Here is a 23,015-nt window from a genome sequence, read left to right on the forward strand (position 1 = left end):
GCTGGCTTGAGGCCTGCTCCAGTGAAGGGAACTGGAACCAGGAGCAAGCCTCAGTAGCCTTCAAAGCAGGTTGTATGCTCCAAATTAGGCTTACATAAAGTGTTCCATGCTTGGGAAGAAAGTCTTTAACTTTGGAAGTATGAATTATTTTAGGGGGTTAAATACCTTTTGAAGGTATCGATTAGCTGTCTTTTGTGATCTTGGACCTTCCTAAGAAGAAGGGAAAATGGTGGGAATGGACATTGCTGGTAAATCCTAAATGAAAAAGCCTAGTTTGAAATTTTGTGGCTGGAAATTTGCTACCAGATGATGACATTTTGTTCATGTCCAGAACTGCTAAGAGAATAGTTAGTAGCAGGTGCTCTTTTGTTGAGAGAACATTCTTCCTCGCAGATGTAATTGCAGTCAGAGAAAAATATTTCTGTGGAATGCTGATGGTCTCTGGAAAGCTTGTGAGAAGCATGTCTCTGAAAAAGGAGAGAATTTGTAAAGAAAGAAGCACTTGTCTACCTAGTTGCTTCTAAGACTTTTTTTAAAATTTACCTACAGTATTGTAATTTGAGCTTTATGCTTCTCCTTAAAGAATGTTCCTTGAAAATGCAGTGGTTTTTGAGGTGTGTGAAGGTGGTCTCTCCTGTCCTCAACTGGTTTTCTCCTGCACTTACTAGGGGCTGCTCTTCCAAACTCTTGCCAAACTATCTCTTTCCTTTGAGTTTATCTGGGATCTTCATTGTCTTACATTAACAGCTTGGAGGCTGGAAGGAAGTTTTCCTGTTTTTCTAACTAAGTATCATTCTTCATCTGCATGACATTAGTCTTAATTTATGTGAGACCTGTGAGCCTCATAGTTCTTTCTGAACAAAATGTTTTGTAAGACCTGAAGATCACTCAATTTCTTGTTGTATTACTGGCTCATTATTTCTTATTTTGTCACTTCACAATGGATTATTAAGATAACAAGATAAATTAGGATACAGACTAAAGTTTATGCTACAAAAATGTTTAAGCTTTACAGTTTGTAAAAGGTAGATGTTGATTTAAAGATCACTTCCTAGAATCTACTGTGACAATGCTTTTTAAACTCTTAAAAACGGACCTGAGATAACCAAATTAAATGTTTTTTTTCCATTTGTAGTTATTTGATTTTAAAAGACCACTTACTGAAGGTGTTTTTGAATAGTATAATGATTCAACTTTAGTATTTTTTGAATGCCTTTTCTTAGTGACAGACGGGTCTACATCAATTGCATTAAAATATTGGTTGGAAGTAGATTGGGAAAATTGCATTAAGATTCTGCCATTAAGCACTTCTGTCAGTGTAGTGTTTGCTTTGGAGCAGCCAAAGCTATTTTTTTTAATATGTTACTGTGATTTTCAGTTGGTAAATAACATTGGTTTTCCTTTAAAAAACTACTACATTACAGCATTGTCATTGTATGCTTTTGACTAGTTTTGGGTCCTTTGGATAAGGTGATGTCAGAGATCATTGGTGTCTTAGCCTCAGAATAGGGATTTTGGGGTTTGTGCATTAAAAACTTCCATTGAAGTAATTTACATTCATCTTTGTTTTCTTGTAGTCCTGTTCTGTTTCTCAAGCTGTTGCACATTCACCTCGAAGCTTTTTCTGATATCTTAGAGTAGTTGTTTCCCTTGTTTTTTATAACTAGGTCTCACCTCTTGTTTTAATGGAGAGTGCTGCCTGTGATGTGATGGTCATTGTCTTTTGGAGCTTCATGTCTCTTAAGTTGGTCTTCTAAACACAGATTGTGTTTTTTTTCTTTATGTAAATTTGTACACAATAAACTAATAGACCTATGTAGACATAGCTGACATAGTCCAAAGCTGATTGAGTCCTCACATTTCTACCCTGACCTCAGCATGGCTTTGAGCTAGGACAGAGGTGGTGTTACTAATTTTTTTAATTTATTTTATTTTTAAAATTATTTTACTCTCACTTGTCAGCAGTCAGTGCTTTAGAAACATAATCCTTTTTAATCAGGTATTTCAGTAAATTTAATATGAAACATTTGTGATGAGGAACCAAAATATTACATGCTAGTGTAAATTGTTAATAATTAACAATTGTCCATCTAATCTAAAATTGACTGATTTTCAATTGAAAAAATTTTAATACCTAGAACAAGGAGAGCAGAATTAAGGTGGGTGATTCAGACTGACACATCAGTCTCAGCAAATGTGTCAAAAGAGATAACCTATTGAGTGTGGAGCACAGTTTATTCTTTTTTTTCCTTTTCTGTGCTTCCTCAAAATCTTGTATGTAGAGGTGAAATTATTGCTTATGACAAATGGGATTGTCAAATCATTTAAAGAGTAGGGACCTCAGGTAAAATCCACACTCCTGCTGACAGCTGGAGAAACTGAATTTAGACAATGTTGCCTAGGGCTTTTTTTTTTTCCCTTACATACAAAAACTTTCTTGTAACTGACTATTTTTGGTCTTAGAGCCTTGATGAATATGATGATGATGAAGCAGGACAGAAGGAGCGAAAGAAGGAGGATGCTATTACCCAACAGAATACAATACAAAATGAGAGTTCCAGCGCAGAGACCCCTGGCTCGTACTTACTACAGGTAGGATCTGAACACTTGCTTGTTTTGATATTTTACTGGGTTTTTAAGGTCATACTGTCATCTTCTTTGTGCTTCTATTTAACAGTAGATTATACCCTATATAGAAACAAACATGAAATTCAGGAGTTGTCACATCACTAAAAACAGAGTATGAGGTTCCATCCCCCAAAACTCAACGCTACTGACTCCAGTTTTAGAGCAGAGAATCCCAAGTTCCTGTGGGGACATTGAAGGTAAAGGTATTGATGTCCACTGAACACGCATTTGATAAGAGGAAGAGAAGCCTGGAGATTCAAGTGAAAAATACTTCTAGTTTTAGAAAATTCAGTTAGTTGGAGGTAACCTTTTAAAATCAGGACCTAATTTCCTGGTTTAATTTATTGTCAGTTAACAGACTTCTAATTGCTGATCTGGTATTGATACATGCACACATGCTTAGGGAAGACTCCCTTCACTATGTGAAACCTCTTCTCCCTATTTTTTGTTCCCTGGTTGCAGTCCCACAGGTCCTACAGCCCTCTCCCTGTCAAAACCTTGCCAGTTATTCCCTATACACCTCATCTGAGTACTGTACAACCTGTGGCACATGTTCTGTCTCTTCCCTTTCATGCCCTTAGTTTCTTTAGCCAGTCTTCTTTCTCCTTCTCTTCTGTTAACTGAACAGCATTTGCAAATCCAGCTGTACATGCTGAATCTATCTAGCTCTGCCTCTTGCCTCTAGCAGAGGCAATAGCACATACAAATGAGAAAAATACATAGAGCAAGCCCATACTGATAGTTCTCAACCACCAGTGGGATATTCTGAACCACATAGGGCATCACTGAATTTAGTGGGTCTGGATGCACGTTCCTTCTAAAATGTTGCCCATTCTTTCATATGCTCATGGATGCGTTTAACATTCAGAAGAACCTACAGGAAAGAAGTCTACAGCTTAATGACCTGTGATGTGAAGAGCAGTCTTCTTTTTTTAAGTTGAACCTGTCATTTGCTGTTTGTTTCCCTGTGATTTCACTGAGGTATCCCAGTGGAAGACATGGGAAACAACTCCCTCCTTTTCATGTGACTGAGTGCTGCAGAGAGAGCACAGCCCCTCTCATCTGTCTCTTCTCTAGGCTGAAGAATTCTGTTTTATTTAGTTGTTCCTTTCCATGAGATATTCAGTAACATTATGTACTTTTTCCATTTTGAACTGTATTACATTTGGGATCAGGAAACAGAACTGAAGAGTTCAGTACAGAATGCAATTGTAGAGTGGTTTGATGGTGGGTTTTTTTGTGTTCTGTGTTTCTTACCTGACAGTTTCTTATAGTCTGCCCATTTGTCTGCAGCCTAGCACTAAGTTTACTTTTTTGTTGTGTGTATATACCTTAAAATTTTTAGGTTATCTGTGAGTGATAATGGCCAGCTATCCACAGAGGTGGATACACATGTATGTTTAGAAGCATGTTTACTTTTTTGACTCACTTTCTTCTTTTGTACACTAAATTTCATTTGTTTCACCTCCCAGCCACTCCCAGTAGAGAAGTCCTGCATGTTTTCACAGTTGGCCCTCATCTTTTCTGTTCAGAGTAGCATGTGTGGAAATCTGCTTCCCAAATATATTGAAAAGTACAGGTCCCTGAACAGGTTCCCATGGAACTTTTGGGTACTCCATCCACTGCAAGAGCTGACCATCAAGTCCTACCATTATTTCTTGTCTTTTTACCAGTGATTTATTCATGGAAGGACATTAGCTCTTATTTCAGTGTGGCTTTATTTATTTAAGAGGCTTTGGGGAATGAGGTGTCAACCAACTTTCTGTTCTGGACATTTCCTCACTTAAAAAGCTGTATTAAATTCATGAAGTTGTAACTATTCTACAAATGTCCTGGTAGCTCTTCCACATTATATCATATTTACTCACTTATTCCTTAATTGTTTCAGAAGTACTAGCACCATTTTATTCAGTATAAATATCAAGCTTACTGGTCTGTAATTCCTCTTCTACTCTAGAATTTGCTTGAAGATAGTGATTATGGTACTTGGGCAGTATTAAGTGAGGGATTATATGTATGATCTTGAATAGTTTAGCTGTTATATTTTTCAGTAACATTGGTAGTTCCTTCAAAGCTCAAGGAATAAATGCCTTCTCATTCTGGCAATTAGGGTTTTTTTGGTCTTTTTTTTCGTTTTGTTAATTTGTTTTTAAGTCCTAGCACTGCCTCTGTCTGAAACACTCTTTGAGTCCTCCATGAAGTACTCTGATGGATGCTATTCCATGGTGAACACCAACAAAAGTATTTTCACAGAGAAACCATCTCTGAATATGCCTCTTAAAACTTGATCTATTGTCCTTGCAGATTCTTTGGCAGGATTCCTCATTCTGAAAAGTTTTTATACTTTTTCCAAGTTGTTTGTTAGACTCTTTCATATTGTGTTCACTCTGCTTTCCTTTTTTCAACAAATATTCCAAAAATTGTCAGTCTTCATTTCCCCTAGTGGTATCATTACATAATGCTTTGGCTATATTCCCATGCCTCTGTTTTTCCATCCATGTTTTCTGTTCTTCTTGAGCAGCAATCTCAGTTTCTCTTTACCAGACTGTCTGTATTAATTGTATCCTACATGGTTCCAAGTTTGTCACCTCTGTATTCAAACAGGCACTGCTGCTTTGTTGACAGGGCACAGCAGGGGTGTCCTGTCACTGACAATGCTGAAGAGAGTACCAGTCCTCACATCTGGCAGGCACCCAGGATGGCACATGTACAGAATAGATGGATTCTTAGAAAGTTGTAGCTACTAAGATGTAATCAGTTTATTACTATATCAACTTGCTTTTTATGAGAAGACTTAGAAATTGCCCAATTTGAACAGAATTTGACAGCAGTGTTATTTTAGCTTTGATGACTTAATTTTCTTTTGTTTCTCCTCTGTGCAACAGTTAAGCCTAATTCTGTTCTTAAAAGTAGTTTGTTTTAGATTTAAGAATTCGGGCGATTCTAGTTGCCATTGAGCAATATTTATTCTAGTTATCTACTATGGAGAATAAATAAATTTCTCTAGTTACAGACATGTTCACTAACTTGTTCATTCTGTTACCATTTTATGAAATTTTTAAATATGAACTACTGTGACCTTTACATGGGAAATAAGACAGTTAATGTTGACTTCACATATGATGGACAAATATGTTGCTGAATAATATTTTGTTTCCAATCCTTAACCTGCTCTTAAAATTGTATTTTAACATTGTCAGAAGTTGCTCTTCTTCTCATGGGCAAAATGTACAGTTTCTGAAAACACTGACTGAATTTGATCTCCTTGATCCAAAGCACAGAGATATGAGATGTTTTAAAGAATAGATCTAAAAATTTATCAGACCTGAGAGCAATTTCCCTGAAGCAGAATGATTTCCCTGAAATCTGTTTCTCAATTATTTTATGTTGGAAATGCGGATGATAAATCCATCAACATTAAAACATTGGAAAACAATTACAATCAGAACTGTTACTTAACCAAAAGATAGTGTGGAAAGCCACACCTCACCAAGTGAATCAACACTTAATCCACTCCCAAATGCAAATGTTACATCTGGCTCTGACTTGCTTGATTTTTCTCCTATTTTTAATGCTTCAGTTCAGTCGTTCTCAGCTTGTGAGTCACAGTGCTGTGGACTACTAATGATCTGTACAGGGAGTCAGTCTGAGAGTGACAAGTTGTATGTAATGAAGCTTAGAACTCTTACAAATTAGCTAAAAATTTGTGGTGCTAAGGACAAATAGTGTTAAAGTTTACTTTAATGTTACTAAAAATACTACCTTAACTAGGGATCAGTGAAATCTGGCAATTGTATAAGTTTCATGCTTACTTACCAGAGATGGTAAAATTAAAAATAGTGCAAAACTAGTTGATAACGTCTTTTTTGCAGTTGGACAGAAATGATGTAATGTTCAGGATAATTAATTTATCCTCTTTTCAAAACTGAGGAAAGTGTTAGTACATACACAATATAAAGATAACGTGAATGAAAAAACCTGCTGCATTTGGCTGGAAAAACAGTTAGTTTATTGATTACTTTTTAAAAGTCTTTTAAGAGACTTGCTGAGTTCCAGAACATGGAAAAATGCTACTATTGTGCTAGTGCTCAAACCCCCCCCCAACCACTAAAACCCACCATATGCAAGGGCTTAAATTTTGCATCAAGACATGCTGGTGGTGCTGATACCATGGTCACGTGCCTCCTGGAATTCAGGGGGATTTTTTATATTTTAAGAGATCAGGTGCACAAATGTATGCCCTTCTTGGTGTAATCTGTGACAGTAGGGTTAACGTAACATCTGTGTCATTATATAAGTGATAGCATGTTGTGGTGTCTGTATTATTTTGTGATGGTATTGGAAAATTGGACAGCAAATCGGGAAGGTTAATCCAAAGTCAATGTAAAGCCTCGCAGTGGGAGACACATGCATAGGTCCTCCATCCCATAAACCCTCCAAATCACAACTGGAAATCATGGCTGGAAATAATGCCATAGTCACACAGAGCCATTGTTCTCCATACCTTGGAAAGAGTTTGAAATCCTTTGCTTCATGTTATCTTTGGTTCCTTTCTGCTCACATTGTATTTCAAATGTGTTTGTGAGTGCCAGTTGTGCTGTGCACTGTGTGAGCACACTGCAGAAAATGTCATGATCTGTGATCAGTTTGACATTTAAGTGTAAGAGAGTGGACTTGTTCAGTGAATAGGTATTGGCAAAAGCACCACGAAACAACAAGGAATTTGAGATCTTTAGAGTTATTTTTGACATTGGCAGGAGGGTGGGATTTACTGTTTTCTAGATTCATGTTTTTCTCCTCACTGATGACAAAAGGGGTGTCTCAGTAGATCAGATGTAGGCGTCTAAAATTAGATGGGCTGAGTCCTTTCCTGTCCCTGGCAAACTTGAACTAAGCATGTGAGAATAACATAAATTAGATAGAGCATGAGACACCGATTTTTGTGCCTGTGAACAGGAAAAGAGGAGGCTCTCAGTCACTTAGATGAAGAGGTTCAGTCTTTGTGAAATAAATACTCTGAATCCTTCAAGTGAAAGGTAACAATTCATATAAATGAGAATGATTTAGAGTATCCAACTCTAAGAAGGGAATGCTGCTCTTTATTATTGTCCTCTCTTGATCATGTTTGATCCACTCAAATAGTTTCTAGCAATATGGGCATGTGTTCAGAGCAGTTTGAGCATGTCAATGGCAATAAATAAAGCATGGTGGCCACATTATAAAAAGCAAGCAAATGCAAAATACCAAACACTGCTCATTGAGAACACTTCAGTGTGCCCTATGTTAAAGAACTTGTGGAAAAATACATTGTGTGATGATGTCAGGAAGGGCAGTATCATCATGCATGTAGTAGGAAGAATTTGAATGAAAGTTGTGTAAGTCAATAATACTCTGACCTGTGCTGAACTGGCTGACTTTGCAGTCTTAATTTTCTCTAAAAGCTTCTTGTCTGTGTTATTGAAGACTACAAAAAACCCCACCTCATGTAGTAACTTTTAAATTAATCTGCGAGGTAACTTCTTTGAATTTAGGAGTAATAATGTTGCATGGTTGTCTTGTCCTGTATAACTGGAGGCTTTAAAGATGCCGAGTGGATTGTATTGCAGAAGTGAGATTGTTAGTTTCTAGTTAAATTTTGTGTGTGTGTTTTTTAATAGAAACAGTGGAGTCTGGATTTCTCAACTGAATGGGCTATGTAGTAGACCTTGTTGTAGTAGCATAGGTTTCTCTGCCAAAATCCTCCCTCTTCTTGTGTGAGCAAATTTAGTATATGCGTGCTTATGTATATTGCTACTGATCCCTGCATGTTCACTGGGTTTTATGTTCCCAAAGGATCTGCACGTGCTCAGCAAATCTGATTCAGCTGTACTGCACGTGCACTATCTAATTCCGCTGCTTTCGGAAAGTGCTTACAAGTGGAATTGTCCCCTTTGCCCCCAAGGAATCAGGAAGCTGGGAACCCGCAGTCACTGATGTGCTGGGGAAGGGAAAGCTGGTGGCTCTAAGCTGGCTACGAGCCAGATGAAGCTGTTTTGGCTGGCAACATGTAGCCTTGAGGCTTGGAGGTTGGGCATCCCTACTTTGAGTCATCTGACTTCTGCTCCTGTAGAGAAATACTAATACATGGTTATAAACATTTCTCTTCATAACAACTGATAAAAAAGAGAAATTTTTCAGGTTGTTTGTGGAAGTGATTGTGAGTGTTCGTGCCTGATGATTGTCAGCATCAATTTTATTAACCTTGATAAGCAAATTTTGCTTTCCTTAGAAAGAAATATAAAATGATGAACACTTTTAACGTCTATGTTCAGTAAAGTTTAATTTAGTGGATAACTGGTTTAAGCTTAAAAGTTTGTTTCAAGAATGCATTTCACCCCCAGTAAATAAAGTTAACTGTACCCATGAGGTCTCTTATAATTGAACAGTTGGTTTTATGTGTCTGTGCACATGTACAGCTGTTTATCACAGGATGTGCATAACAGCTATAACCGACTCAAGCTGGAATCTGTAAAGAGAAGGGCATATGGAGGCTTCTCTCTCATGTTTAGCTTCGTGGTGCAGGAGTTTCATCCCAGCCTGCTCTTTGTGAGCAGGGTACTCTTTGTGTGCTCTTTGTGCTCTTTGGGTACTTCTTGTATTCTTATGCAGACCAAGAGGGAAACAAAGCAAGTACACTATGATTTCTTTCTTGTAGTATCTCAAGTTCAGTTGTGATCCTTCCATTAAGATTTTTTTGTTTTTCATTTGTTTACTTCTCTTATTTTTTTCTTACCTACAGATCTTGCTGCTATGTACTCAGCCTGTATGAGCAGACTTCTGTTTCATTGTTGCAGTGTTTGTTTCTTTTACTGTTGAGTTCATGAAGCCATACTCCACAGTTGCATAAGTTGGTGCATTACCTGGTGTTACACTGGTTTGGAGCTTTTATATGGCCAGAAGGACTAGGAAGCAGTTTCTCACATTCCCAGCTATGTTTTGATAGTCAGCAGGGGCCTCATGTGAAGGAATTAATTTTCTTTCCAAAGTGCTTTCTTTTTTGGACTGGCATAACTTTTTAACTCAGCTAACCCAACAATGATTTAAGAAGATTGTTTTCTTCCTGAAAGAGTCAATGTGGAAATTCTGTTCAGCTGTCAAAAATCAGGATGTCTAAGTGGGTATCTCCTCCCAGTCTTCTCTTAAAATTTCTTGGTGAAAGATGTGATCCCATGGAGTATAATGATACACTGTAGCTGAGATTTCAGTGGGAAGAAAAGTCCTCTGGTAAATACACGTTTATCGAAAAAGGAAGGACTTCCTAATATATCTGCCTGTACAAATAAATGACACAGCCTGACTGACGTCCAAAAGTTTCTGTAAGATGCAGCAATACTCCTGATTAGTGCATTTTTCTGTTATTTTATTTTAGAGAGAGAAATATACTTTATACTGTTTTGATGCCAGGAAGTGGTCTGAAGCCTAGATAATGAGGTTTTAAGTACTTGAAGTGTGTGCATAGAGGAAGAGGATGCTATTCTGCAAGAATCTGCATGAACCAAAGAGGTCGCAACTGAATGTGTTTGTGCAAGGTGGAGAGGGCAGAAAACTTACTGTTGCAGAAAGATGAACAAAGCTTCTGCAGCTCTGCAGAAATGGACACAGAAATAGCTGTCAAAACATTTTTATAACATCGATCGTATGTTTGTGTCATTCATACTATGTTAGAGAATAACATGGTAGTTACTCAGATGTGCTTTTCAGCATATTCCAGTTCCATGCTGGTGTGAGGATGGAGGAGGAGCCTACTTCTCTACATCCTTGTAGTGTAATTAATGTGATAACTTAGGACGGAGTAGGTATCCGGAATTCAGAGTTGTTTGGTGGAGACAGTCTGACTGTGTTTGTACTGCTGAAAAGAGCAAGACCTGGGTGTGAGCTCAACCACTGCACTGCTGATAGAGCCTGTGGCTTAATTATTAGCAAGGTTTTCTGGCACAGTTTTGGTTCATGCTACCTAGTGCTCTCCTGTATCATACCAGGGAGTGTTCCTATTAGGTAATATAACCATTGCAGCACCAGGTTTGTCTTGTTGTCTAGGGCTAGTAGGACCTTACTAGCCTTTGCTAGCTCAGAAACAGCTGCATGCCCTTAATCAACATGCTGGGGTGTGCAATACAGACCTAGTTTTCAGGCAGTGAAAACATTGCTCTGGGGTGCAATTCAGCCTTCACATTATTTCAGATGCTCTTAGCTGGGGGAGAACCCACATATTATTATTACCTGGGGTCAACACATGAGACGTGGAGGAGAGTCTGTACTCCACGGCTTTGGAGTATGGACATGGCAATTCTGTGTCACTTGGCTTTGGTCCGTCTCTGACCTGTCTACCTCCATTTCCTTTTTTTTAGGTAGGAGCTATTAGGCCCGTTCTGATAAACTAACTGACAAGAGCCTCTATCTTTTCTTGGAACCAGCATGTAGTAGAGGTGAGCAGGATGGTTCATCGTTTTAAACTGGTTCCACTGAAGAAGCTGGTTTTACAACTAGTTCTGTTTCTAGTACATAGTGTGCAAACCACACTGATCCGTGAAGGTCTTGTGTTGGATATAATAACTGTTTTTATGATAATTTTTCCAGCTCTGCTCTGTCAGTGAGTCACCTGAGATCTAGTCAGGCTTTGTCAGCCTGATCTAATCAGCTCCTTCCTAGCTTTTGTTCTGAGTGCATGCTTGTCCTGAGCTTTTGTTCTGGCTCTTTGGTGTTGAACATTGGGTAGAAATGGAAAATAATAAATAAAGAAAAAGCTCTGTTCGTGTATTTTAGTCAGTATTTCTGGTTTTCTTATTTTTGGGAACTGTTTTTTTTCTTGATGACACTTGACTTCCCTGGGAGTTACTCGATTTACCTTCAAGTATTGCTTTAATTTTTTCCTTTCACCTGATGTCCCCAATATATTTCTTCATAGATAAGAACTGGGGATACTTACCTTCCTGTTAGACGTCTGATTTGATTCCCTAGACATTCTTGTAGTGTTTCTCTGTGGCCTCCTGGCTCTGTGTAAACAGTGAGATGAGTCATAATTTCTTTGGCTTCACAGGAAAAATACCTATCACTCGCACCCAGGTATTTTAGCCTGTCTGTGTTAGTTCTTGTTTGAAGTCCTTATTAATTACATATTAATTAAAGATAGTAGATGAGGCTGTAAAAAATAATGTTAAGGTTCACTTAAGTAAGTGAACAGAAGCACTTAACTTTCCCTGGCTAAAGTCTGTTTTTCCAGTCTGTTTCGAGTTTTGGTGTTGTTTTTTTTTTTTTTCTTTAGTTCTTGGTTTTTTTTTTTAACCCTTTTCCCCCACTCCTGGGGTTTTAGCCCACTACACTGGCTGATCACTAGGTGGAATAAAAATTTTCACTGCATTTCTCTCATTTTCTATCATGGTGGTATGTCCTTTTCTGAGCATTTTAATCTGTAATTAGTAAATTGGTTTATTTTGCTTAAAAAGCTACATGTAATCATTTTGAAACCTCTAGGACATTGTAGATATAGTACAGATTTACTTAAATCACATGACTGTGTTTGTCAATCTACATGACGCAAGATGGTATAATCTACCAGGGGAAGATACATAAAAATACTTATATAGAAGTGAATGTGATGTGAATATGAGGTCTCTTCCAACCTTAACCATTCTATGTTATTAACCTCTATTTTAAAGCTGTTTAAGAGATACAAGTGAGCTATAAGAATTAGTAAACTTAAAATCCTCCAGTTGTTTGTATAAAAATACAAATAGGTTTGTAAACCTTATCAGCCAAGAAACAATACTGAAAGTTAGGTATTAGATTTAGGTCATGTTACTTTTTAGGCAAAGAACGATGTGGAACCTACATACTCTTGTGAGTTTTTCTTAATAGAAAGAGTCATACATTTGCAGCTATAGAATTATGTAAGAGCAGATAAAAATCTTTATGTTAAGATTTTAAAATGATAATGATATGTTATGAAATAAGTCTGACCTAAAATTGCACCACAATTAAGTAACTGGTGTACCAATACAGTTTATTTTTTTCTTCACAATTGGACAGGTAATTGATAAAGAGAGATGAGGAGTATACTATAGAATATTTCAGGGAACATGGTGAAAATATATTTCAGAAGGTCAGGACAGCAGGAGTATCTGTGTGGCAGACTTGATGGTGGCTGCCAACACTGCGACTTGGCTGGTTCTTCTTTGAGGCACTTGAGTGCTTTGAACCATGCTTCCCACTGCCTGGGCTCAGAAGGGGCTGTGCCTGTGGCCACAGGGCCCAGGGAGGCTGCGTGTGCGTGACCATCTTTGAGTCGCGCTGCACAGCCAGACAAGGCCAGTACTGAGCCACAGCTCATAAGTACCCTTGGACTCTGGGAGATTTTGGGGAAGCCACATTCTTTGCATGGTCATCTTCAGTGCTCCTGATTTCTACAAAAGCAAAGCCAGCTTGTCAACAGGCTCTGTGCATGTGCATACTGGATGAGCAGTACTTCATTGAGGCTTTGTCAGGAAAAGAGAACAAAGTGTTTTCACCTAGGACATCATTCATCCACAGTCCTAATTTATTTTTAGGTTACTCTAGATCTGGAAAGGTGTCTTCTCTTTGGATCTTCTGTTGGTGTACATTCTCTCTCTCTATCCCCCTACTCTCTGTGCTCTCTCAATGCTCTAACAGATTAATTTACTTATTGAAGTGACCTTTGTATTTTTTCTTATGGCTTCCTTCCTAAAGAAAGCATCATCCTTGTCTAGACTGTAATGCCATTGCCTTTTCACTTTCTCCTCCTCTATTCCATTCTCATGAGACCCCACCTTGAGTACTGTGTCCAGTTCTGGAGCCCCAACATAAGAAGAACATAGAGCTGTTGGAGCCAGTCCAGAGGAGGGCCACAAAGATGATCAGAGGGCTGGAGTACCTCTCCTATGAAGACAGTTTTTTTTTAGAGAGTTGGGGTTGTTCATCCTGGAGAATAGAAGGCTATAGGGAGACCTCACAGCAGCCTTCCAGTATGTGAAGGGGGCTACGAGAAAGCTGGGGAGGGACTTTTTACAAGGGCACGGAGTGATAGAATGAGGTGTAACAGTTTAAAACTGAAAGAGGGTAGATTTAGATTAGACATTAGGAATAAATTATTTTGTGTGAGGGTGGTGAGACACTGGCATAGGTTGCCTAGGGAAGTTGTGGAAGCCCCATCCCTGGAAGTGTTTAAGGCCAGCTTGGACAGGACTTTGAGCAACCTGAGCTAGTGGGACGTGTTTGTGGCCCTGCCCATGCAGAAGGGTTGGAACTAGATGATCTTTAAGAACCCTTCCAAGCCAAACCATTCTATGATTTTATAAATGCCTACCTGAATCGATCAGCCAGTATTTATCAAATACGTGACCAGAGGTGCTGTTAACCTTAAATTTCCTCTCTTTAGCACAGGTAAAGAACTATATCTTCCTTTTTCCCTGTCGTATATTTTTTTAGGTCTTGTTTGTCTGTATCAACTGTCTCACACAGAAGACGATGTTCTGTATTACTGGTCTGGAATTATGTATCTGGGTGCCACAATATCACAATATTTTTGGCAATTGAATTTTAATCTCTAGAATATAGGAATGTTGTTTTCCTGCTCAGAGTTTTATTCTGTTACATGTTACTCATTATGGCGTGTTTTAAAAATATCAGATGGATGTAAATTAAACAAGGCTCATTTAAAATGTTTTGGTTCCAACTTGACAGAGTACAAAACAAAGGCAGATCAAAATACAAAAAATTTTGTCAGACTATTTAAGAACAGTGAGTTACCTTTTTGTTTTGTTTTGTTTAATCTTACTGGGTTCCTGTTTCAGTTTATTTTGTAGCTGATTAATAGGTGGTGATAACTTCATGCTTTCTTAACAGTTCTAGAAATAAAAGCTCATTTTTAGAATGACTGCTTATAAAAGAGATTTATTGGGTGAGTTTAGAGTGTTTAAGGTCATTTCGAGGAAATCCACACCAGGAAAAAATAAAACATAATGAACTTTGGAAGTAGACGTAAAATCTTGGCGGCTAGGAGGATAAGGGGAGGTGAGGGAACCTGGCATAGTTTTGTTCATATAGGCCTTCTTTTCAAGTAGAGATGTAGAAAGTGCACAGCTACACAAGTAGTTGAGTTACATAATTGCTGCTTTAAGCTTCTTGAAAGAATGCTTCTGGAAATAATGGTTTCTATGGAAATAACGAGTGGAATTTTTTCCCTCCAAATGGTGAGAGCATTTCCAATCAAAGTTGGACTTGTGTTGCCTTCCATGAAAAACATGTCTAGAAATTCTCAAATGGTGTAGAATTGGGAATGGAAGGTAAATGGTATCTCCATGGCTCTTGCTCCTGAGAAGCGCTTGCTTTTGGGGAGTTTCGATGGGAAGGGGGAGAGGTGTATTTAATCTTTCTCCTACTTTTCACAACTGCAGTTTTTTGCAATTTATATTAGGACCAAATTGCCTTTCAGTTGTCAAGCATTCAGATGGTATCTCACTGCAATATCTGAATGAAACTGTCTGCATTGCAGAAAATGTGTAGAAGTGACAATGTAAAGTTGTGCTGAATGTAGGAAGAAAGTACATGTAGTTAATCAAGATGTAGCTCATGAAGGAGATGGGAGTTAACTTGAATGGCTGTATGGAGATAGAATCTACCTGTTCCTAGATATGTAAAAAGACAAGAAACCCCAGCAGTAGACTTCCTTCCTCCATGCAGCAAAATTTTAGCTGCTCACAACCTGAAAAATGTGTAGGAAACTGTAGGAAGCCCATATTTGGATTGCACATGAAAAACTAAGTTGTTTTGATGGCCTAATTTCAGTCAAAATTTAATCTTGCATGTTCCAGGAATATCATTATGTCGTCATAGTTTTCACTAGTTTATAGTCAAATTCTAAAGCTGTGCATATTCTACATACCAGTATATATAGCAGGGTACCCTAGCAGCCTGACGCAGGCAATTTGCTGTAATTGTTTGCAAAACTTTCAAGTGGTCTTTCAGTCTTTCATGGGATTCCAGTGAACTGTTTTCATAGTCCAGTTGACTCCAGAGTTTGTACATGTTTAAAAACAATGTTAATGCATTTTAACTAGGAAATTTGTAATGGTACGGTTGGTTTAACATCTGGAAATCTTTGTCAGACACTTGTAAACACAGACAACTCTATTTATTTAAAGCTTGATGACCAGCTTGTTTATGTAAAATGTGTATTGGCCAGATGAAATACCAAGATGAGCCAGGAGTGGAGAGGGGAACTGGCAAGGTTGCTTACTGACAGAAATTTCGTTGGCAGTAAATTATTTCATTAGTAGTTCTCAGCTGCCTTTTCTGCCCTTACAGTCTTTCTCTTGTGCAGCAGGTGTGTGTGTTAGGCTGTGGTGAATGAGATGAAGGAGCTTTTTCCTTGGTTATTTATTTTCTCTTAGTTCACACCCTGTCACCATTAATACATGCCTGCACAAACACTTCTCTAGACATGAGGGAAAGCGAGCATGACCAGTTTTCTGCAGCAATGCTGACATGCATCAGTCTGCAGTGTTCTTGAACTCCCACTTGAGATGGAGCAAGAGCAAGACTACTTGATTCTGTAATTTTTTATCAGTAGCTTATACTGTTAAAAGGTAATGCAAGCTGCCAGAGACCATTTGCAAGAAGCAAAAGTAATTTTGAAGCTGTGTTTTGAGTACTGTGTTGAATGGAGCGTTTGATTTCAGCCCTGGATGAAGAACTGATGTTGTTAGATGTCTTTGTCAGCAGTATTTTTTCAGCAGTATGAAGGAAACCATTAGCATAATTGTTGTGGACTACTTTACTGATTGCTTTTCCATTCAGGATTTCCACAGACACTTAAGATAATTCCTTTTTTAAAGGGAGACTCTCAAATAAATTGATCTCTTCATTGGTCATTAACAATTACTTAGACAAATAATGCATTTTTATAGTAATTACTAGATATTTTAAACATAAACTTAAAAATATTAAAGAGTATGAGCAAAATTTATAAATTAGTATTTATATACATGCCTCATCATCATCTTTGAGGATAATTCTTTGCAGAACAGGACTCTTCCTTTCTTCTTCCCCCTCTTCATTTTCTCTTCATTTTTCTTTTCTCCAAAAGTTGTGGAGGATACAAGGCCTTAAATTGTAGGAGGTGTTTGCCTCATGTAAGAGCTTTTGAATGGTTCAAAAGCATAGATTAATTTTTGATTAATAGACACATTTTGCTGTTTATAGTATAACTACATATATTCCTGTTCTCGGAAACTTGAACAAATAACACATAAATTTTATAACATGAGAACAGAGAAAAAGAGTATTTCCCTCGTGTTTGCATCATCACCTTAAGGAATGGTTTACATTTATGATAGAGATTCCAAAATAAAAAAGTCACCATTTACCAAATCTACAGTATTAATTTGATTATCAGAGAAGATTGTTTTTATGTATCAGATGTGTATTTTCAACTTTCTGTTCATAGTTTTAAGTAAAAACAAAACAAAACAGTGATATTTGTGGTAGAAACATCTGTTACAAAGGGCTAGTTAATGTTTCAGGTTAGGTTTGTTTTTTTTTGTTTTAACAGCTGTCATTTTTAGCGAATGAGAGTGTTTGCCATGTACTTTGTCCCTGAGCATATGTTTGCTTTCCCAGCTTTCTTTTTCTGAAGAACTGGCTTTTCTGACTAGTACTGCTAAACTTTTAGAAGTCTCCTGTTGAGGTAAATGTACAAGTCTATGTGTATACATTGCTTTACAGCTTATATTTGCATTTACTATATGAAAAGCAAATAAAATTAACAAATTTGGGGTTTATAATGCATACATTACATTCCTTTGATGTCCAGAGTAGAGAAAACAAGCATCCAAGATTCAGAGATTTCTTTGTGTAGAGGTATGTGAGCTTCACTAGGCTGCAGTGCCATGTGCAGATTCTCCTTTTGTTGTGAACTCTGCATTTCTCTGTAAACGGAGCCTTACATTCTCCAGGAAGCATGGACCTAACTTCCAGGCTTCAGAATTTTCCTAAAAAGAAGCTCTTTAAAAATAAGAACTGAGGAAAGCTAGAGCCCAGAGTTCATACTTCATTGGCAAAAGATGTATCTACAGAGTTATGCAAAATTTTCACCCAGTTGCCTCTGTGTCTCTCTTTGTCTATCCAAGCATTAAAAGAGAGTTGAGTCACTTGCCTTTGGCTAATAGGACAATGAGGATATTTCTGAGACTTATCACCACCAAGAGGTGTTACTGATATTACTGATACAGCATTTCAGTTTTCATACACAGGGAAGATACCTCTTAACCTATTAGATGAAACTACTTGAACCTCTTCACATATGTGGGAGTCAAAACACCTTGTCAGTCATTGCTGGCTGTCTTAAAGGCAAAAATCAGGCCATTACAGTCCTCTGTATGTAAAAGTTCAGGCAGGCAGGTCCCTAGATAACAATATTAGAGGGCAAAATGAGATCCTCTGAAGCTGCCAGATGTTAGGTATGTGTTCACTTTAACTTACTAAGCTGAAAGAAAAATGCCGATGAAGAAATCAAGATGAGCAGAGCAGAAAGACAGAATCATTGAGGCTGGAAGGCATCTCAGGAAGTCTCTAGGCCATCTCCTGTGTGCAAAGCAGGACTGTGGCCAGTTGGGTTATTATCTCTGTGTATAGAAACTTCATAACCTTTCTAGGCAACCTGCTACTCCATCAGGTGTTCATACACATCGGCAAGATACCTCCTGAATATTCTCTTCTCCAGGCTGAACATTCCCAGCACTCTTAGCTGCTTGTCATATGTCAGATGCTCCAAACCTTTAATTGTCTGTGTGACCCTTTGCTGAAGTCTCTTCAGTATGTCTATGTTTTACTGAAAAGCCAAGAACCAGACCCATACTCCAGCTGTGGTTTCACCGGGGCTGAGCAGAAGTGAAAGATCACATCCCTTGATGTGCTGGCAACACATCCAGAGGATGCCATTGACCTTCGTTGCTGTAAGAGCAATTGATGGCTCATGTTCAACTTGATGTCCACCAGGACCCCCAGGTCCTTTTTGGCGCAACAGCTTTCAACTGGTCCACAGCAGGTACTGTTACCAGTCCGCAGCATGTAGTGGAACTTGGGATTATTCCTCCCCAGATGCAAGACCTTGCACTTCCCTTTTTTTGAACATCATGAGGTGTCTGTTACACCATTTTTTTCATGCCTGGCAATGTTCCTCTGTGTGGCAGCACAGCCATCTGATGTATTATTAACTGCTTCTCCAAGTTTTGTGTAGTCTGCAAACTTGCTGAGGGTGCACTTTGTCTTATCATCTTGGGTCATTAGTGAAGATGTTGAGCAGTACAGGCCCCTGCATCAAACCCTTCTAGTGACTGGCATCAAACTGAACTTCATGCTGCTATTTATAACCCTTTGAGCCTTGTAGTCCATTCACTTTTAATTCCACCCCACAATCCACTTACCTGGTCTGTATTTCAGCACTTTGTCTATGCATACGTTGAAGGCATTGCTAAAATTGAGATAAACATTAACTGCTCTCCATCTGCGGATCCATGTAGAATACTTTCAGGTCGGTCAGACATGATTTCCCCTTCTTATATCCATGCTGATTTAATCCTCTGGTCCTTCAGGATTTGTTTCATCACCTACTCAAGGACTGAGGTAAGGACTGGCCTGTAGTTCCCTGGATCTTCCTTCTTTAAGATAGGAATGACATTTTTACTTCTAGTCCTCAGAAACCTCCACCTACTGTCGTGACCTTTCAAAGATAATGTACCCTTAGTAAACTTTAAAAATAGCATTGGTACCATTTCTGATTCTGTTTCTTTGCCCTTTTAGAGGTGAAATTAGGTTGCTGTTCCTTAGCTGTGAACTGCTACTTTTCAGAGGCTGTCATCAATGATAAAATAGTTATCAGTGTTAGAACAGCAATTTTACAGCGCTGTGTGGGTTTCTTCAGATAATTCCCTTAAATTTGTTGAATATTCCTCTTCTGTTTATATTAGCCAAACTGTAGCGCATGCTGCAGAAGTTGAAAAGGCTTCATCAAATAAAATGCACTTTACAATTAAGTTTTGTTTCTGTAAAACATTTTTTTGGTCAACTTTATTCTTTATAATAAAATAGAACTCTTATTTTTTCCAGTAAATGCAGTTGTTCATTAAGTCCTTAAATATTCTTTCCTTACTTTTTACTTAATATTTGCTTATGCTGGTGGTAGTTCTGTCTATGACTAATAAAATAATTGGTTCATGTTCTTCTTGCAACAGAAATATTTGTGGACTTACTCTGTCTAGACAATCTGAGCCATCATTTACCAGTTGAAACATGTCTTAATTTTTCTGTGATCAAACTGGTATTGGGAAGCTACAAACATAGCATTATTGATGCAAATATGTTGTTTCAGGTTTTGTTATGTGTACGTAACACATTGATGTTTTTTCAGGGATTGTATTACATATATGAACCCTTTTCCCCACTGTTTCGATTTAAATTAAAAAAAGCATAATTATTTTTTTCAAATTAAAACAAACTTAACAAAAACCCCATAATCTTAATGAAAACATTCTTACTGCATTGTGGGAATCTGAATCGTAAAGAAATTAATTACTTTAAGATAGGAAATATAATACTAGTAATCTGTAAATAATCCCTGCATGTATCTTTGATACATTGAGCCAGATGCATAGCTTTTGCACCATTGAACTCATATTTAAAATGTGCACTGTTACTTAAAATACGTTCTGTATCTAACTGTTTCAGTTAAGATAATTTCCAAAGTACAATCAAAGGAGATGTGGAGTGTTCTTTACATTTGTAGTCAGAATGCATTAAGCCTCTGAAGGTGCTTAGAAAGCAAGGATCAAAAGTTGATTTACTGTAGCTTGACAAGTCATTGATATTTGAATGCATGAAGCATCCATGTGCAGACTTCTAGCCTACCTACTAATCAGCAAAGGCCAGGAGAAGACCACTTGAGTTAGCCTGAGAGAAACTGTGGTGAGCTAGATTCCAACACCTGGGTTATCATGATCAAGAGCATATCTGTAATTACCATGACCCAGCTGATACATAACAAATTGATTTGCATCTCAACCCTGTATGGCTTGGAGGCTTCATTTTTTATTCTGTCCTGAAGAGCAGCTGTGGTACTGAAGAATTGAAACAGTTCTGCTCTGCTGCTCTTGGACAAGTAGGTGAACAGCTATCCAAGTGCACAAGCATTTCTGTGTCAGTATTAGTAGTGATATTGAAGGCATATTGGTGGCAGGATGTGTGCTGTTTTGGTAAGCTGCATGTTCTGGATGCTGGGGGACAGAGTAAGTGCATCTAGTCTTAAGATTTAACCAGAAGCTGTTTAAAGATTCTGAGCTAATGTTCAAAAGCAGTAATATGGTGACAACAGTCCTGGTATTCTGTCTATTCCTAACAGCAAAATAGTGCAAAATGGAGTTGCACAGCCCTTGGTTGAGGCATGGACCTCCTGCTTTTACCTGCAGTCTTCACTTTCTATGGAGTGATAAAATATTTTGGAAGTACAAATAAAAAAAAAAAGTTAATTAGTTTTTTCCTTTTTGTTTCTTCTAGGACTCCTCCAGGATGGTTTCAAGCAGGTATAAAAGGTATGAGATCTTTATACACAAAACATTTCTTTACATACCTAGTTCTGCTAGAATTAAAGCTGATTAAATGGGTGTTTGTACTAGAGAGATGCAGCAAACTTATCCAAACTCCTCTATTAGGTTACTAATTTAAAATAAATTCAGCTAATATTTGATTAGTTCTTACTAGTCCAGAACAGTTTCCCAAGCAAATGGTCTTGACTACACATTACCTAGCAGCTAGTAGTTTCACAGTTAATTTATGAAGTTTAATACATGAATTGTGTTGCTCTCTACAATAATATTTGAAATGTATGTGTCGTGTAAAATGTGTAGGTGGCTAATTACTCCGTGTATATGTATCCTGGGTGTAGAAGTAAGTGCAAGGAACACCCCTCAGACATGTTCACCTTTAGAATCATAGAATGTTTTGGCTTGGAAGGGGCCTTCAGGAACATTTAGTTCAATCCCTCTGCCATGGGTGAGGACATCTTTTACAAAATTAGGTTGCTCAGAGCCCCATCCATTCTGGCCTTGCACACTTCCAATAATGGAGCATCCGCAGCTTCTTTGGGCAACCCATTCTAGTGTCTCATCACCCTTAGGTTCCTTTTACGCTTTAGATTTTTTTAACATGGTGCTGTCTTCTGTGTTTATATTCCTGGGTTCTCATAAATTCAGCTGAGTGATGTTTTTATTGCTGCAGTGTTTGTTTTTTTTTAGTTATTTTGTCTTTGCAGAATGGGTGGACTTGTCACAACCTTAATACCTATATACTTTCATTATTACTTTCTTACGAATCAAATGCATTTTAGTTCAGTCTCTACTTCCTCTTCAGTCCCCGTGCAGAATTTTATAATTGAATGTATCTGCCAAATACTTAGTGGTATGTGTCATAGTGCTTTGTGACTTTAATAAACCTTATCTTTACTCTGCATGCTGTATCCTCACTCACTTGTAAAAGCTTGGTTATGTGTGGGGTGGTCATAAATAGAAGTTTGGACAATCACATTTGTAGCTTATTTGAAAAATATAAATAGGGAACTGCAAAAATAGGAAACTCCAAAGCTAGAAAATATTAAAATAAGTCTTGTTTGTATAGTCTTTGTTCAGTCAGCTTTAGTTAAATGTAGGTTGTACTATATTTCTTTGTGAACTTTCCCCCTCAGAACTGGCATCGCATTCAGGAGGAACCTGACTTGCTGTGAGCTGCTGTTCAGTATTTTCTTACATATGTTGCCATCTGTCTTATTTATTGTGCAGTCTTCAAACCTCATGTTGAAAACAAAGGATTATTTTTCCTGTGAGTTCAGCACAGTACCCAGTACTCACAAGTAGCAGGAAGGCTGATATTTTACAGATAGAGACTCAGTGCCCACTATGATTAGAGTTAACAGTATCTACTGGTTTTCCTCTGTATTTGAGAACATCTGCCTTCTTCTCAAGTGATTTTTCAGGTAAGAATAGTTGAACAAAGTATGGTTCCTAGTGGCTTTGCTTTCAGGAGTGAATGCTAAAGGAAGGATTTGGGACCAGAGTCCTCTTCTGTTCAGTAATGTTTGGCTTGTTTGCCCCTTCCAACATCTGCAGTAAGGGAAGGTCCTAGAGAAAACAGCCTCCTCTGCAGTAATTCTCATTCACTGTGGTGTAGATCTCGCCTATGTCCCAAATACAGCAGAAGTCCTCTGGAAACTGAAAATACCATTCTGTGATTAGACCTAGTACTGGGTTGTGAATTCTGAAAGACTGAATTGAGACAGTAAGCTGCTG

At 37.9% G+C, this 23,015-nt stretch overlaps 1 protein-coding gene across 2 annotated transcripts in view; it reads left to right on the plus strand.

Moving 5' to 3' along the window:
- Positions 1 to 23,015, plus strand: part of PAWR (pro-apoptotic WT1 regulator) — a 78,524-nt gene that overhangs the window by 38,556 nt on the left and 16,953 nt on the right. For both annotated transcript variants that reach the window (XM_051644187.1, XM_051644189.1), the window contains exons 3-4: positions 2,464 to 2,592; positions 21,232 to 21,266. In XM_051644187.1, coding sequence (XP_051500147.1) covers positions 2,464 to 2,592; positions 21,232 to 21,266 — 164 coding nt within the window. The remainder of the gene's footprint in view (positions 1 to 2,463; positions 2,593 to 21,231; positions 21,267 to 23,015) is intronic.

The sequence above is a fragment of the Apus apus genome, chromosome 1, assembly GCF_020740795.1.
Source record: "Apus apus isolate bApuApu2 chromosome 1, bApuApu2.pri.cur, whole genome shotgun sequence".
In the NCBI taxonomy this organism is placed as follows: Eukaryota; Metazoa; Chordata; class Aves; order Apodiformes; family Apodidae; genus Apus; species Apus apus.